General features: G+C 39.9%; 1 protein-coding gene across 28 annotated transcripts in view; it reads right to left on the reverse strand.

Annotated features, from left to right (window-relative positions):
- Positions 1-5,025: 5,025 nt before the first annotated feature.
- The window catches only part of TCF7L2 (transcription factor 7 like 2), a 225,961-nt gene continuing 213,297 nt past the window's right edge, over positions 5,026-17,689 (reverse strand). For 7 of the 28 annotated variants that reach the window (XM_074999142.1, XM_074999137.1, XM_074999136.1 and 4 more), the window contains 4 exons: positions 15,150-15,198; positions 14,557-14,607; positions 13,371-13,443; positions 5,026-7,217 (listed from right to left, as the gene is read on the reverse strand). In XM_074999142.1, coding sequence (XP_074855243.1) covers positions 6,776-7,217; positions 13,371-13,443; positions 14,557-14,607; positions 15,150-15,198 — 615 coding nt within the window. In that variant the 3' untranslated portion in view covers positions 5,026-6,775. Of the gene's footprint in view, positions 7,218-12,707; positions 12,781-13,370; positions 13,444-14,556; positions 14,608-15,149; positions 15,199-17,689 lie in introns of all 28 variants that reach the window. The other 21 variants (XM_074999162.1, XM_074999157.1, XM_074999156.1 and 18 more) reach the window with 7 other exon arrangements.

The following is a 17,689-nucleotide window of genomic DNA, read 5'->3' on the forward strand; positions in this document are numbered from 1 at the left end:
CAGGAACCATTTAAACATCTGACCGACCTCCTGCATCATATCTAGTTACTACTACATTGAGCTCAACCACTTGTGTTTTACTAAAGTATTTCATCAAGAAAAGCATCCCATCCTGATCACTCTCAGGTGCAGAATTCACATCTCTATGCAAAACATAGCTATGTTGCACCTTAGCTACAAACTGTTCTGTTGCACACATGTACCAGAGTTTTGTTTATTTTTGTTTGTTCTCCTGAGTATACAAATGGCCCATGTGTTATTTTCACTGTGAACCCCCCGCCTTACATCCTTTTGTGGTGTAATAAAACTAGTAGACCTCTAAAGATTCTCTCTTTCCTTTTCTATCTCTCTGTAAAACTTAGAACCATGTGGCTCCAGTTTACTGAGCCAGCAACTGCTTCAGCTTTAACTTTTTAAAATTCCGTACACTAAGTGAAAAATAACATTTACAAAGCTCGTGGAAAATAAATGTCTCCTGACTGCGAAAAATATCGACTAGCTGCTTTGCCTTACCCCATGAAAACAGATGGAAGGAATAGCTATGGTGCACTGCTTACTATATTTAGCTTGCTGTCACGTGGAAGCCCCTCCTTTCTGTTAGCATCTGTTGCTGTATAAGACCTCCTAATCAGACCCTCCGTATGGTCTTTATTCTAACGCAGGTTTGAAATTTACCTCTGTGCAGAGGGTCTGAAGTGATCAGCAGTTCTGTCCCCCAGTCAGATCCATCTTGTTTTATAATTAGACTGTAAACTCTTTGGGGCAGGGACTGTTTGTTCTGTGTTTTTACATCACTTAGCACAAAGGTGTCCTGCTCTGTCAGGATATGGCTACACAGGAAAGTTATTTTGAAAGAGCATCCACTAGATCTGGGCGCTATTTCAAAATGCATTTTGCATGTGGCTGCACCATTTTGGAATAAACTATTCCAGATTACTGCTTCTGGAATAGTTTACTCAGGAGTAATGCTGCTGTGTACGTATAGCCTAAGTGTGGCTCTTAAATGTGCTAATAAAAACCATCACCATCATCGGTGTCACCCTAAAGCCCCAGACCTGGCTTTCTTCAAAGAGGTGAATTTTACCCCAGTGAAATATGCAGTCAGCTCTCTGCTGTAAATCAATGAAGAGAAATATCAAGAGTACCTGCCTCAATTCTGCGAAGAGATCACAGGCAGGGGCTGGGGGATGATACTCATTTATGACCTGTGTTGTTTCCAAAATCAGGTATGATTGTTTCCCTGAACATGTAATAAATATAAATATATATACCCCCACCCCCAGTTAGCTCATCATGAACAAGATCTCTGCAACACTGCTGTGTCTGGTGCTTCTCTTAGGCCGTGGCTACACAAACCCCTGCTTTTCAAAAGGGGTATGCTAATGAACCAACTTCATGAGGTGCTACCATGAATATGCAGCACCTCATTAGCACAATTACGGCTGCACGTGTTTCACAAGTGCCGCTTTCAAGACGCATGCTGCGCATATAGACAGGGGCCTTTCAAAAGGACACCCCAGATTTCGAAAGCCCTTTCTTCCCAAAACCAAATGGGAAGAAGGAGCTTTCCAAGCCCAGGTGGTCCTTTTGAAAGGCCCCCATCTACACAGGTGGTGTGCGATTCATGGCATATTCATGGTGATGCCTCATTGGCATTTTCCGACCTCGCTCATTACCATGCCCCTTCCGAAAGGCAGGGCCTAGTGTAGCCAGAGCCTTAGAGTGTGCACGAGAGGAAAACCACTGTGTCCAGTAACAGATTTTGGACTCAGCTTTTCAAAATGTTGCTAATCAAAGGTCAAAAATGAAAAAAGAAAAAAAAAGAAGTCCCATTTTGCTGAATACATGAATCATACCTCAATGGTGTTTCCCTTCAATCATGGTTCTCAAAGACCTTTCAAGAGAGGGCAACCATCCTCAGCACAGATACCTATGTATATTTTGTGACTGGTGGTTGTATTCCAGGAAGAGGCTGAAACATTAAAAAACAACCCCCCCCCAAGCTTTTGTATGCTTGACAGTAATTTCAGCATCATGATCACGTAACCCACTGTAGTGAGGTTTGGCAGCCGATATGTTGGAGATGCATTAGATTCTTGCAGTCATGGGGTGGTGACAACTCTTTGAATAACATGGAAATAAGTATGGTTTTACCAACACTGGAATGCAACCTCAATCAGGTGAACCAGACCAGTGGCAGATTGCATGGGGGACACTTTTCGTCTTCATTTAGAGGTCTGGGAGGGGATTGAGAAGGGAGGATTGGATCCTGCTCCTATGAAATTAATGGGAGTTTTTCAATGGACTTCAGTGGGAGCAGGACCAGGCCTTGGACCCACAGGATAAAGGGAACTCAGTCAAAAGGACATAACCACTTGCAGCTTTGCATTCATTGTATTAGAAGGAAACATGCCAAAATTCAGTATATGCTTTTTATGATCTATTATTGGCAGCTTCAGAAACAGTGCTGGCTGCTGCCTGGCTTTATGGGATTCACCCCTTTTTCAACAGCACAAACCAAAGGAATAGAAGCACTAAATATTCAGTTTGAATCTCGGCATGGACTCTTACCAGCACCTCCCGGTTCAAGCAGGACAACCTCATTCTCTAGCCAGCAGAATGGTTTGTGTCCAGTTTAGGCTTTATTAGGGGAGAGGGTCATCTGTCTTCAGAAAAGTTGCTCTTCCTTTCTTTCAAAGATGGCATAGGTACATTTTCCTTAGAGAGCGAGTAGCACAGAAAGCAATCAGGCAATCAGAGACAGATTGAACTGTCACCTTAATGGATTTTAGTTTTGCTCTTGAGAATATTCCAGCACGTCAGGCTAAGTCACATAGTCAGCAGATAACTTACCTGCAGAGGGATGCAACGTGGTCTAGTAGACCTAGGGCAGGGAGTCAGCAAACTGGATTCTACTTCTGCCTCTGTTAGTGACATTTCTTCACTGTGTTCCTCAGTTTCCCCTACCTATAAAAGAATACTTCCCTTTCGTTTGTAAGCTACCTGTAGGTCAATGGAGGACAAGAACTGCTGAGGAAATAAGTGTAATGCAATTGCACTGAATGTCATGCTATGAGAATCTCATCTTTGCAATTCACTTCAGGATAATATTCTACCAACACTTACGGCTGAGATTTCAGAGGACATGGGGATTTAGCCACACAGTTCTCAGAAAAAAATTTAACGCAGCATTGGCCAGCATATTCTGGTAGTCAGCTTTGAAACTGCTAACAGCCATATTTAAACATATATTCACCTGCACATCCAGGGATCCTCTGATCTAAAATACGTCATCCACAGGTGCAAAGACAATATACTGCAAAGTCTGGCTTATGTGGATAGCTGCATGGCTGGCACTGTGGGTGTACTTGTGCAAAAACTCCTTAGAAGTTGTAGAAATGGGCCCACAATCTTGTGATTGAATTGCTCAGCACAACAATGCAAGTTCAGAACCATTTGCACAGGCTGGAATCCAGCAAAGGGCCAGCAAAACACCTTGATGACCTCCAAAGTGCTACATGAGGCCTACTTAGAGAGACTGCCATGGTGCATTGGCCATTCTTGGCTCCCCACAACAGGGTGAATTTTACACTGGATAAACTGGCCAGTTTAACGAATGGTGGTAAAAAAGCTGGGTTCCACAGCTAATGCCAGTGCTGGCAGTATCAACAACGGGAGTATTTGATTGTCACAAGACTATAAAAGAAGTGCACCAATACTCTGCTCCCCCTCCAAAAACAAAACAAAACAAAACAAAAAACCATTAACATTGGATTATCATAGAAAACCACCAGTGCCTAAAATTAGGGGTGAGATTTTCAAAAGCACTCAGCACCCAGATTTGCCATCATCAATGGTACGTGCTGGGTAATAACAACCTTTAAAACTCTAGCACTATGCTGTGGATGCTGAGCACTCTTGAAAATATTTGTTAGTCCTTTTTTGGTTTTTGATTGACAAAAGCAAATCAGGAAGGAGATGGGGGGACAAGATGGAAACTACATTTTTTCTTTTAAGCAAGAGTAGAACCTGTGAGTCACTCCCTCCAAATTGTAGTAATCAGCCAAAGTACTCCAAAATGCCCATAGTAATAAAAGCTTTTTTCTTTCAAACATGCATCACGTCAATTCACATCAGAGTTGTGCAAAGGAGCAGAACTAAGTCTAAAGTACACATACCATGTTAAGTTTCATTCTGGGTGAGTTTCATCCCTTATGAATGAGAAACTGACCTGAAGAATTACTAGATTGCTGGGCTGAGCAAATGCACTTTTAAAGTATAACCAATCAGGCTTATTTTCCTCTCCAAGGCTACGGCTACACAGCAGGCGTTATTTTGGGATACAAGCGTATCCCGAAATAGCAACATCAGGCTTTTCACAGCACCCAGAATTGGGTTGTGAATTTGGGTGCTATTCTAGTTCCAGTACTCATCATACCAGGAGTAATGGAATGTTCGGAATACCACCTTATTCCAGAATTTGGTTCCATCCAGAATACGGTATATTGAAATAATTTACACAATTTGCATCATGCAAATTGCTTAAATTATTTTGACAACAAATTGACATGTAGACATAGCCCAACTGTCAGAATCAAATGGGAAAATAACATTATGTTCACTGCATGTTACTATTCATTCCTTGTATAATGCCTGCAATGCGCTAACTGCTTAACATATAAGTGATTCCACCGTTGTTTTGTGCACGTGCATGAGTGCACACACACCTGTTTGCCGAGCACAGGAAAGGCTTTTGTCCACTGAAACGAACAATTGCAGGATCTCCATCACAACAGCATTAAACAGATGCAAAATATTTCCCATGAGTGGAAGAGGCTAAAAATTGGCAAAATGTTCATGAACATCAGATTTTGGTGGGGGGGGAGTCACTATTCATTGAAATTCTGAAAATGTTTCCATCCACCTCTTCTTATCACAGGAATACAAAGGGCATCCATGTTTCAGACTTGCATGACCACAGTAAAATACAATCAGCCCACAAATAAGTTGACAAGTCATTCGCTGCACATACTAAGTTGCTTTTATTAATCCAGAACTGCATGCTACAGATACTGTACAGCATGAACATTTATTCATTACAAAAATGGCTTCCAAACCATTAAAATGAAAATTGGAATAAGAGCATAAAACGGAACAGTAACATCACAACTGTTAGGAAACATTCAAAGTATTCACAAAAAATGTTATAGTTAGCATCTTAATAAACCAGAGAAAAATCTGAGACAGTTTTACAATCGCTTCATGTCAACTACAATGGCACTGAATGAACAGATGAACAATTTTTCAGCTTTATACAGCATTTTTTGCAACATCAACATGCCTAGTTTTTTTTTTTGTTTGTTTTAAGTTTGCTACCTACCTGTATGTAGTAAGTGTACATAAAAGTGGCAGTCTGATTTTCCTTTTATGAGTAATCTAATATACAGAATTTGGCCCTTAAGGGTTTATACCTCTTCGTTTTAAATGCTTTCCGGACAATCTGCTACCAAACACGTCTGTTATAGGTGACATTAAAACTACATACATATCTACCTATGTAACATCACAGCAAAACAGGATGAACAAAAAAATTACAGCATTTAAAAAAAAATAAAGTTGTTGGGAAAAAGTTAAGTCACTGAGAATTTTGGCACATAAAAATTTTGCACGTGGGCTACAGCTCTAATGGCGCAGGGGATTCAACTGCAGTTCTGAACAAGAGACACGTGGACGTTGCTATATTTTCCAACAGCGTGCTAAAAATTCCCTTGCTAAATTTTCAAGTCTTTTTGTACGTGTAATGGCTTTTTAAGCAATTTTTGTTTCATGTATTTATTTTTACACTATTGATCCTTTAAAATGCATCTGTAAATGTCCATTTGGTGGTAACTGTGTGTTTCATACAGGAAAAGAAGAAAAGAAAATTAACCCCCCTCCCCCCGAAAAAATATATATATACACATTTATATATAAACTTAAAAACCTTGTACAAATGAGTTGTTATATATAAGATGCTTACACTAAGGGGAAAAAAACTTTATACAATGTTTCTAGAAAAAAAGGGGAAAACATATTTAAAAATGGACAACAAACAGATACAACAAGCAATCTCTAAAGCAATAAATACTACTGGTCCAATAGCGTTGTGATACCTTTAACTGTTGAGTAGTACTCCCTCCCCCAAAAAGAACAACACCATGGAACAAGGTTTATTAACACATTTTAACCCTTTTGTTTCTGTACATTTAAACAATAACAAGCAACATCACAATAAAAGTTGTTTCACACAAGGAGGAAAAAAAAAAGTAGCGGCACTGCATTCATTGTGCCCTTTTAGGTTTAAAAACCAGATGTAAAATGATTGGTTCGCAAGCTCGTATTTAATACAAATAATAAAGAACCAACACCTTCTGCAAGGGCTGTTTCAAAATTGCTTCTTTTTTTTTTAATTTTTAAAATCAGTCTTTAAAACTAAGCTATCGGAACTACATAACAGTTATGTATATATATATATTTTTTAAACGCTACAAAGACTTTAAACAGCTGTTGATAAAAATTTTGGCAGAATCATGAGGCTTTTTCTCATCTACATATTTAAAAGGAGAAATTGAAATAAGGATGGGTCAAATATTGACCAATGAACTCGATAAACATCAACTAATGTAGCCATATGGCACAAATTAAAAAATAAAACAAAATTTAAAAAAATAAACAAAATGGACCAAAAAACCAAACACAAGTTTAAAAAAAATAGCAAGGGCTGAAGAGGCTAAAGCTATTCTAAAGACTTGGTTACAAGTGACAGTGGCTCGGGCTGTGTCCCAGCCAAAGAACTATGGGAATGCAAGGAGGACGTCGAAGGTTGTGCTAACGATGAGGAGGAGGATGCTGATGGCTGTAAAGTGGCAGGCGGATGATCCAAGGGCCCATTCTGACAATTCGAAGCAGACAGGGCACTGGGCTTGTTAGCGGAGCTTTCAGTCAGGACCAAGGAGGACGGCGGCGGCGGCGGCATCCTGGAGACGTGTGCCAGTGGGTCAGGTTTCAACGTAAGTGAGAGAGGTTGCGTTTGTTCAGTCTGTGGCTTTGAGTCTCTGGTCGGGGAGGCTAGCATGTTAGGAGAAGAAGGAGGAGAGTCTAGTAAGCTTCCATCTGAAGAGGGTGGGCTGATGCAGCTGCCTTCACCTTGTATGTAGCGAACGCACTTTTTTTTTCTCCTAGAAACAGGGAGAAAGTTATCTGTGAATAAAGGGCAAAGACACTAATGGAAAAAGGTATCTATAACAAGGAGCCATAAATAAACTACCCTGATGCTGAACAGGTTACACCCAGAGCCTACAAGGTGCTTAAAGGATTGCTGGGTGTGTAAAAGCGACTAACGCCTCAAAGGAACTGAACTGTGTGCTACCAGACTTGGAGAGGATACAAATTTTCTTGTTCTCCTGTTTAGGCTACACACGAACACTCTTCTGATTCAAATTCTTGTAGCCCCATATACTACCCTATGAACTTGTTTTCCTCAAAAGATCTGTCTTCCTGTAAAAAGTTAAGCCTGACCAATAAAAAACTTTAGAGCGCTACTAATTTATCCATGGTGGCTTGTGTCAAATTTTAAAAAAGCTGAAGTGCCATACCCCCTGAAGACTGCTCCTAACTGATCAATGGAAAGGCTTTGAGACATACTACCTTTGCTTTTTTCTGTTAAGAACCACACCAAATCCAGTCTTTAAAGTGCTACGTGCTGCTCGTTTGTTATGTTAGAACACAGACTAACACGGCTACCTCTCTGCTACTACCAAATCCAGAGTCAGAGAGAAAGGAAATGTAATAGGAAGAACAAAAGGAAGTGAAATAAAAACAAAATAAAGCCAGAAGAAGAATGAGATAAACAGAAACGATTCAAAATAACAAGAATAACTGGTTGTATGGCCTGCAGGTTGTGGCTTAATTTTTTTTTGTTTGTTTTTGTTTTTGTTTAGTTTTGTTTTGCAGGGAAGGAGTAAGGTATTCTGGATTGCTTTTCTTTATTTGGGGCAATATTCCTTTGAGAGGCCATTCATGTAACTTCAAAGCAGGTTTCACTCTCAATAAGTGAACAGCACAACAACAGAGAAAAAGATGAGGAGCAACACAGAATTCGGTTCACACCAGGAATTATATGAGTCTCATAAAAAATGGTGGCCCAAAAAATATCCACCAACCCAACAAAAATAATTTCTCCCTTTCTCCCCTCCACCTCACCACCCTCTTTCGAGCCACAAATGAAAGAGGATTTTCATAATGCTTCTCTTGCTGGATATATGCAGGACAAAAAGAATTAGGCACACTGCTAAAGCATCTCACAGACCAAAACGTAGTGGCTAAAGTTATGCTAAAAGTCAAGCCACACAAACACAGTTTGTCTATGGAAAGTGCTAAATTCGGTATCGTATCAATTGACAAAGTTAATCAAATTCTTAGATAACGTCAACTGAGCTTTACCAGAAAGAAAAAATAAATAAATAAAAGAATACATTCCCAACTAATTCCACTGGATACGGCAGAACAACTGAGCAACTCAGAAATGAATGGCAAAAGGTGGTGAACAGAAATAAAGATTTGTTTCCTAACTTATCGTGCATGGAATATTGATGTCGGTGGGTGAATTCTCCCCCAGATCTAAGCAATCATAATAACTCCATTCAGGCAAATGGATATGCATGCTCTTCTATCAATGTTGATTTGGTTCAATGGATATTTTGTTGTGTCAGTCCAGGTTGGAAAAATAAGCCATTTCCCCTGCTCTCTCTTTGGTGCTAGTTTGTTTGATTTTTTTGTTTTGTTTTCAACTAAACACTATCTCTGACCTTCTAACTCATGGTAAAAGATTGTGTCTGGTACCGAACCCTACCTTGCACCTCCTTCAAGAAGGAGCTGGCCTCTTTCCATGTTATAACACTCCCTCACCAGAGTTGGACAATAGACTGAGGTTCTGCTCAAAGTGCCACACAGAAAGATAAATGGTTAGGGCTATTAGAGTTTTGACCACGTTAGCCTGCAGATCAATACATGCTAAAAACAAAGACATTCATGCACTTAAAATGCAAAAGAAAGGAAAATGGGTGGGGGTGTTGAAGGGAGAGCGAGGGGAAAGAGAAGACCAAGTAAAGTGAAGATGTCAGGCAGCAAACCATGCTTTATTAAGGCAAAGTTAAAAGATGGGAAAAAATTTGGTGGGCTCAAAACAGAACCTTGCTTAATTCTTCTAGCAAACAACACTGGAAACCTCTGGGCATTGAGAGTAGCTTTATTAAATTCTGTATTATTTCTGATGTCTTTCCCTGCCCCACCTCTTTAAAAAAAAGGCATGTTTAGTTCCACATTACTTGGGTTCTAAATTGAAATTCTGCACTGCTCTTTTTGTCATAAGTCAAATCCCAGATTTTGGGGAAGGAGCTGGACATTGTGCTTCATGACCCGTTTCGGAACTGTCACGGCTAACGACAATGTGAAAAGCTAAGCATTAACATTTCGGGGGGGGTCCCAGGTCTCCAGAAATCTGCTCACATGACAGAGATCAGCCTGTATGAGGTGCTGAGGTTGCTCACTAGCAAACTATTGCTTATTTGGGTCCAATAATCTTATGTTCAGAATGACCGACTCTGGGCTATATATACAGATAGATAGATACACACTAGCTTGACTTTTGGCTTAAGGTTGAGAGTAAGAGCCAGAGCACATCATGGAAAAGAAGTTGGTCAGGGGACCACAGATGTGGAAGGTCTTCTTGGTTTGAGATGTTTATAAGTCAAATTCTGCCCAGGATAATTATATTCATTGCCTTTCATTGTCATTAATTTAGCCTGGTGCTTCTCCCTACTTCCATTAAATATTCAACTCTTAGACCATGTCGACACTAGCACCCCCGTTTCGAAAGGGGGATGCTAATGAGACATATTGGGATATGCTAATGAGGTGCTGCAATGAATATGCAGCACCTCATTAGCATAATGGCAGCTGCGGCACTTTGAAAGTGCTGCTTTTGATGATTGCGCATGGCTCATGTACACAGGGTCCTTTTTGAAAGGACCCTGCGCAGCTGAAATCCCCTTATGCCTATTAGGTTATAGGAATACCAAACAACTGATAAAGACCTAAGCTCACCACAGGTGTATGTGGGCACAACTTCACTCAAGGGAGTAATTGTAGCTTAAGGGCTTCAGTTCTAATTTCTACTCTGATCCAAACTCACCGTCTCCCTGTCTATAAACTGGAGCAGAGAGTGTTACTTACCATCTCACAAGTCTGTTGTGAGGAATAAGGCAGAGGCAATGTTTTGAAAATAGAAGCGCTATATACATATTATTATTGAAGTCAGCAGAGTGTGCCCTTTTACACCAGTGCTAAGCATGGCCCTAAACAGCATCTTGAAAACTAATGACACTGCTGTTACCAGAAACGAAAGCCATGGATAATGGCAAGTTTTCTGGGATCCACCTAGCCTGACTAAAGAGGTCTCAGTTTCTGCCACATTATCAAACTGTGCATCATACAGCTTCTCTCTAAGATCCATCTGCTACAGAAAACTAATACTCTGTAAAAAAGAAGCTACAATGAGTAGCACCAGAACAAGATGTAGAGTGACCTAGATTCCGTCTAATAAGAAAGTGCCATGATATATGTAAAATAAAAGAGCCAATAAACATAAATTTATGAGATATGTCATTAGAAGGTCTTGCCCCAGTCAGTGCTTATAATAAAGGTTTTCCAAGAAATAAGACGACTTTGGCTTGCAGGAAATGTTTTTGAATAAAACTAAAATAATCCAAGGCAAAAAACTAAGGGCAGGTCTACACAGCAAAGTTATTTCAAAGTAACAGTGTCTACACAGTACAAATGCTATTTCTAAATAATTTTTGAAATAGCATTTGGCTTATTTTGAAATAGGTAAACCTCATTCTACGAGGAATACCTATTTCGAAATAAGCCACAGCGTGCCCAATGGCTCTGTCTGTAGACACTGTATTTTGAAATGTTTAAGTGCTACTCTGAAATGCATTTTTGGGCATAGTTGTGTTACTTCAAAATATGATTATTTTGGAATAGCTTTTTCGGAATAGCTTATTTCGAAATAAGGTTGATGTGTAAATATCGCCTAAGACAACAAAGGGCTTATTCTCCTTGTACACAATTAATGCACTGTCAAACTGATAATCCTATAGCTCACATGAAAAGTCCTTCCAATGATAAAATTTAGCTTTGACAGTATGATGTTGACGTAATGATGAATGTCACAGACATAATGTAGAGCTAGTTCTTACAACCACCCAGCATACAAAGTTTGACAGATATCAAATACATTATCTATACACTAAGTATCTATTGACACTGTGTACTAAATTAACCATGGCATAAGTTTAATTAAACACATTATAAGTGTCTTTCGCCACATAAGATTCAAGTCTGCTTTTTCACAGTGTAAGTGGCTACCCATCTCCTCTAGATTGGATTTCCTCCTCCTTTTCAAAGCATTTTAAATTGCTGTTTTCAAAAGGTATTTAACGTCTGTATTGACATTGACATCTAACATGACTGCCTTCAGACTGACACTTCAGACACAACTCACAATACTAAGCATGCTTCTAATGGAGCTTGTAATTCACCAAATGGGGCAGAAGACATTTTATGAGCCTTCGTGTATCGTAATGGTGAGATACACAGTACATTGTCAATCCATGTTTGTGCTTGGCATTGAGGAAAACAAAAGGAACATGGGCATGCACAAAGAATACGGACATCTAGTCTACCTTCTAAATGAAATGAAGCACATGGCAAGGACATGAGGAAGGAGAGATGAGAGGGAAGCACTACATACAGAGTGTGGTTTTGGTTGTAATACCTACCATCATAATATTCCATATTCAAAGACTGCTTGTATCAGAACAAAGAAACAACAAATTTAACCAAATGCTGTCATTATGGAAAGGGAATGAGAAAAAAGAACTAGCTGGTATCCCCTCCACCAAGAAAGAAGTACCTGCTGAATTATCCATGGAACTACAAATTTGGTATAAACCTGCAGTAGAACATGGGCTGTCAAAATGTAGGCTGACAGGTGCTTTTCATTTCCTTTCAGTACTGAAAACTGCCCTACTAAAACTGCAATCAGTTTTCTCTCGAGCTCGTGTTTACAGCTCACCTTGCTGGGTTACAATGTCAAGAATTTCAGAAAATCGGCATGAAAAAGTATAGATATGTCGTGTGTAATTTGCAGACCATTTTTAAATTTTTGCAAATAGGCTGACAGCATAAGTACAGTATCAGCTGTAAACACTGGCTGGAATACATATAATTGTGATGAAAACACCAGTGCTGTAGATCACAGAATATTTCAACCTTTTGGAGACAGTGGACACACGTACACATACAAATGCAGTGCAAATGTCCACCTAAGCATTCATTTTGCTGCTTGTCAGGACCGTGCCAGTTTTGTGATACATCAGGCTTTGCTTGTTCCCAGTTCTACCACCAGGGAAAGGTTATTGGTAAAGAAAGAAAAGAAATGGCATTAAATTAGCAAGGAATTTTGAGAATCAAAGATTATTAGAATTTGATGCTGTGGAAGAGAGAAGGTAAGAGGGGTAGGGAGAAGGTTAAAAAAAAAATCATACAAATGCACTGAAAGGACAGTGCTTTTATTTCCCCAAAGGCCTAATTGGGTAGTATACCTGCATGGTTTGCACCATAAACTCTGTCGGTCAAGCCCGAACAATGCCCGACACTTCTTTGGAGTATTTGCATCTGTTAGCATAAGGTAAACACAAAAAATACAAACACAATGGTGGATAGAGCTCATGTGGATGTGACATCTTAGCTACAGCTACGTTTCTCTTTAATCATCTCCATTGCACGTGGTAATCTCCCCTCACACCGAGGGTACGAAAGAAAGAAAGGAGGGCTTCCACAAAAAGCCAGACCAAGCAACCAAAGAAACCCTAAAATGGTTATGCTGTTGTGCATTTGCTTCACTTCGCCCACTGTTTGTATCACACTCAATGCTTGAGTCTTGGATCTGTTTAGAGTATGCAACATTCCTTGAGAGCAGATTTGGAGGGTGGGACCGTTTGCAGTCACGGATCAGATATGCTTAGGCTGATGCTGTTTTACAGTGGGTTTCTGGCTAGCAGCAGCAAGGAAAGAGGAGGGGAAAAAAGCAACACCCTTTCAAAGAGAGACAATAATTCATGGCAGCGTCCCACTCCCTTGTGTCTTCTAGATCACAACACAGAGCTACAAAGCAACAAGGCAGGAAAAAAAGGGGGGTTTGGGGGGAAAGTACCAAATAAACCGCTGCAAACCAGCCATAGCGAGTCTGGGAAAACTATACACACCTGCAGGGGCCGCACCAGTTATTCTGTTGATCAAGGCCAAAGCGCGCTCGGCATTTCTTAGGAGCGCTCAGGTCTGAATGAGTTCAAGAAAGAAGCGAGCAGAAAAAGGAGAGAGAGAGAGAAAAGGGGAGGAAAAAATAAGAGAAAGATAAAAATAAAAAAAAATAAAAATAAAAAGGGAATAAAATCAATGACCTCATTATTAATTGCAAAATATCGACTTTTGATTTAAAAGTTAAAAAAAAATAGTGATAATCACATTCTTATCCAACTCTTGAAATTAGCTGTTGCAATTAAAGCTGCAGTATCCCTTTCTAAAGGACTGTCTATTATCATTTAAAACAATGGAGGGAAGTTACTGTGGTTTGTTTAAAATGATGCTTTTTGGCATATTTTTTCTGTTTTTGGGGGAGGATGGGGAAGGAAGAAAAAAGAAGCTAAGTATGGAGGGTTAGCTCTTGAACATGCTTTTTTCTTCAATTCTCACACACACACATACACACACAGAGAGAGAAGAGGAAAAAAGTCTCTGTTGGGATAATGCAGCTTTTGGAATAACATTTATTTTTTAAAATTTTAATTGATAATTTTCTCAAAAAAAAAAAAAAGGGGAAAAAAAAAAGAATGGATGGGAAGAAGACTACAGAATAGGCAAGTTAGCATCAGCCAGAAAACAAATGTAAAGCATGGAAAAATGCACTGAGTTAGTCTAGCGAGTGAATCATGATGGAGAGTCTTGAACAGAAAGGGAAAAAAACAAATAAATAAACCAAAAAAATAAAAAAAAAACAAAAAAAAAAAACATACTGCGTAGGCATGCTGATGTGAGAAGACTTAGTGGGAGCCGTGAAAAATGCCATTAGATTAAGGAGGTTCGTTATTGATTTCCTTCTTTATCAGTCTCTTTAAAGAAATACTGCATATTCAATTTGCACAGTTAGTACAACTCTTGAGTTATTTTTACTGTACTATTATTTAATAGCAATGTAACAAAAATTAAAAGAACAAAAACAAAATTAAAAAAAATACTACCAAGCATATTATATAAATTATATACTGTAAAAACGTGTGGATTTTTTCCCCATTTTATATCATAAGTGTTCAACGTTCAAATCTATAGTGGCAGGTAAAAAAATTAAAAAACAGTTTATAAACTATTCAAAATGACTCAAAATGACATTAGCACCTGTAATCGGAGGAAGTGAAAGGCAAGGATTTAGGAAACATTCGCTGTGTTCTGAAAAAAAAGAACAAATTATACAAAGGCTTCAAAAAATTTAAAACAGGGCTTCCGCAAATTTGAGTATGAGATTACCTATGCAGTATTTCCACTAGCCTACAGAGAATGGCAAACCTCCTTAATTTAAAATGGACCCGATTTACCACTGTAAGGCATGCATCAGAGCACACAGGGACAGCCCAAATTAATACCAAACACATACGCACGCACTCACAAAAGAAGCGTACAACTTTATAACACCGGCATAGGCATTACAACTCTGGTTCTGAAGTTAATGGCTTTGTAATTATTAAGAACAAATTCCCCTAATTTTACAAAATGCTTTGCATGCAGTGATTGGGTTACTAGTTTTAGAAGGGCGATAAAAGGCAATTAATTAAAATGCATTCAACAAAAATAAAAGGCTGACTGCAATAGGGATCAGCTGCCAAGGAGGCCAGGCAAAGCCCATTCCTCCCTCCCTATCCAAAACTTAGGAACACAAGGTTGCATACTCCACTGTTCTGCTAAGTAAGGGAGACTGACTTTATTTTACTTACCGTTAGTCTCTCCTGGCTGCTTGTCCCTTTTCCTCTTCTTCTTCTTTCCCTGCATTCAACACACACAAATAGAAAGAATTTGTAAGAGCCTTTCTTGAAGACGAGGCAGAGCAAGATGAGGGAGGACTGTCCTGAAAGCTCACCCAACTAGGCTGCATGGCAGACCTGAGCGAAGGAGCGCAGCTGTGGCTCTTGCTCATTGCAGGGAAGCGACAGTGCCATGTGTGCCGGACATGGCTCTGCCTGCTTACCTTGTTCTTAGCCTTTTATTCTAGTTGCCAAGCAGTTTCCCCAGAGCCTGAAGCATGAGAACAGGGTCCACAAAGCTCTGCAAGTGGCCGAGCCAGGGAATGAGGGCTAGAAGGGGCAACTCATTATGTCAGCACAAGTGAATAAATCTGACATCTCACTTCTGTCTCCTAGACATCCATGATGCCTGGAATGGGCCCAAAACCTTTCAGAGTGGGATCCTCAAGGTGGCGTAATGCTCCTCGGTATGTATCCATGTTGGGAACAATGGAGAATAATGGCCATTGGAGATTTCTCTATTGCAAAAAGTGACTATTAAACTAGACAAGGAAGCCATGCTGACATGGGAAAGCTAACATGCGGAAGGGCTGGCTTATGAATTTACAGAAAACCCAGCAACTGTAGTCAAGAAAAATCAAACATAGCTGTGTCTAAAATACTCTGGTTTTCCCCTGGGGCAGAACCTGTAAACAGTAAGTATGGTTTTAGCCAAATATAGGTCCTTCCCCAAACAATCCTTTCCAGAAAGTAACGTGCATGTTACCAAAATATTAGAGGATCAGATGCGTGGTTTTGGTTTTTGTTTTTTTTGCTCTGCCTTTGCCTGTCCTTAGTTCAAACAGGATCATATAGGCCATGACCACAAGGCTAATCTGAATCTTGCAGAAACCTATTTATTATTGTTATTGTTATTATTATTATTGTTTCAAGAAGGGGTGAGTTTAAGGGCTGACTACAGTCCAGAAGAAGAGAAAGAGATGTCTTTTTCTAGTCAGTAACTTTTCCTTCCCAAATGTCCTCCCTCGGAACTGGAGTCACACTGCTTGCACAGGCATACAAACACTTTGAATATGTTCTCCAAGATGGAGAAAGGGAGAAGAGGTTCTTTCATTTTCATAGGTGTCTAGATACCCATGTGATGGCTTCATGGTGATCTCTGCCTTTGGAAGAAGTAGAAGTAAGAGGAATTGGCAAAAAGGCACATGGAATCACTAAAGCTTGAAGTCTTTTCTGGTCAACTGGAAACAAGCATCATATTCTCCATGTAGGAACCTTGCAGTACTTGTGAAGGCCTGGCTACATCTCAGGGGAGGACAAAGTTCTCGACACGAGAAGGCTTTTCTTCATATCTTGGCCTGGCACCCATCTAAGTGGTTAATTTTGGGCTTCGGCACAGCATCTCTCCTCTAAGATGTTTATGCTCTGCTTTGTAGGAACCAAAAATGTGAATGTTCTTTTGAAGTTGAAGTTTAAAAATCCTGTAGGGCTCCTGGCAAAGGGCCTCTGAACTTGACTTTCCGTGTCTGTTCTGGGAGTAAACTGCCAACCTGCTGTCTTGGATGTGACAAGTACAGTCTTGTTCAGAAGAAACTTTTGCTGGGACAAGGCAGGCTGTGTGAGGGGGCATTTTTAATGGATATTCCAGTAATTCTGTGGCCAAGTTAATGCTAATGGGAGAGTTATGTCAGTCACATCTGAGGTGATTTTCTGAGGAGGGGCTGCTAGCTTTGCCTAGCCTTTGGTATAGTTGATGTGAAACTACAGGGCCCATCTCAACAGAGGACTGCTGGTGCCACTCCATTCACTACCCATCATGTCAAACCAATTCTGAAAATACACGATAATAAATTCTGAAAATATATTATTGTTCAAGCCAACTAGCCACATTCAACCAGCCACACAGTCACATGTGGCTAGCAGCTAGTGTGTTGGACAGCAGGGCACTATACCGAAAGACTTTGGGCACAGAAAACCGACCCTCTTCAAAGCAGTCGGGAGGCAAAACATCACACAAAACAGGTCTCAAACTCTCACTTTCAGTGGAGTTGCTCCAGATTTTACAAGGCAGTAACTGACCCATGCCTGTACATCTCTGACTCTTATCTCAAGAGACACTTTGACAGGTTAACAGACAGGAAGAGCCCCTGGAGCAGATTTATTTATTTTCTGTAGTATATTTGTGAGAGAATTCAAGAGAGTCACTCCACTAGTGTGAGAAATCAGAGCACTATCGGACAAGGGCCAGCTGAGATGCAGACATGAGTCAGCTCCAGCACTTCAACTGCTAGTAAACACAATTAAAAAAGGGAGTGAATTTTGAGCCACCTGACCACGTACCAATTGAACCAAACCTTCAAGGCTCCATAATTAAAATAGGTTAGTGAGTTTTTTTTTCGGCCAAGGATACGTTTGATCCTTGATCAACACTCTGTTCCACCCTAGTAAACGCTGGACAAAGATACCAGTGGAGTCCTTTCACAGTTAAAGGAAGAGGGGAAACCACTGAATTT

Source organism: Carettochelys insculpta, chromosome 7 (genome assembly GCF_033958435.1).
Source record: "Carettochelys insculpta isolate YL-2023 chromosome 7, ASM3395843v1, whole genome shotgun sequence".
Classification (NCBI taxonomy): Eukaryota; Metazoa; Chordata; order Testudines; family Carettochelyidae; genus Carettochelys; species Carettochelys insculpta.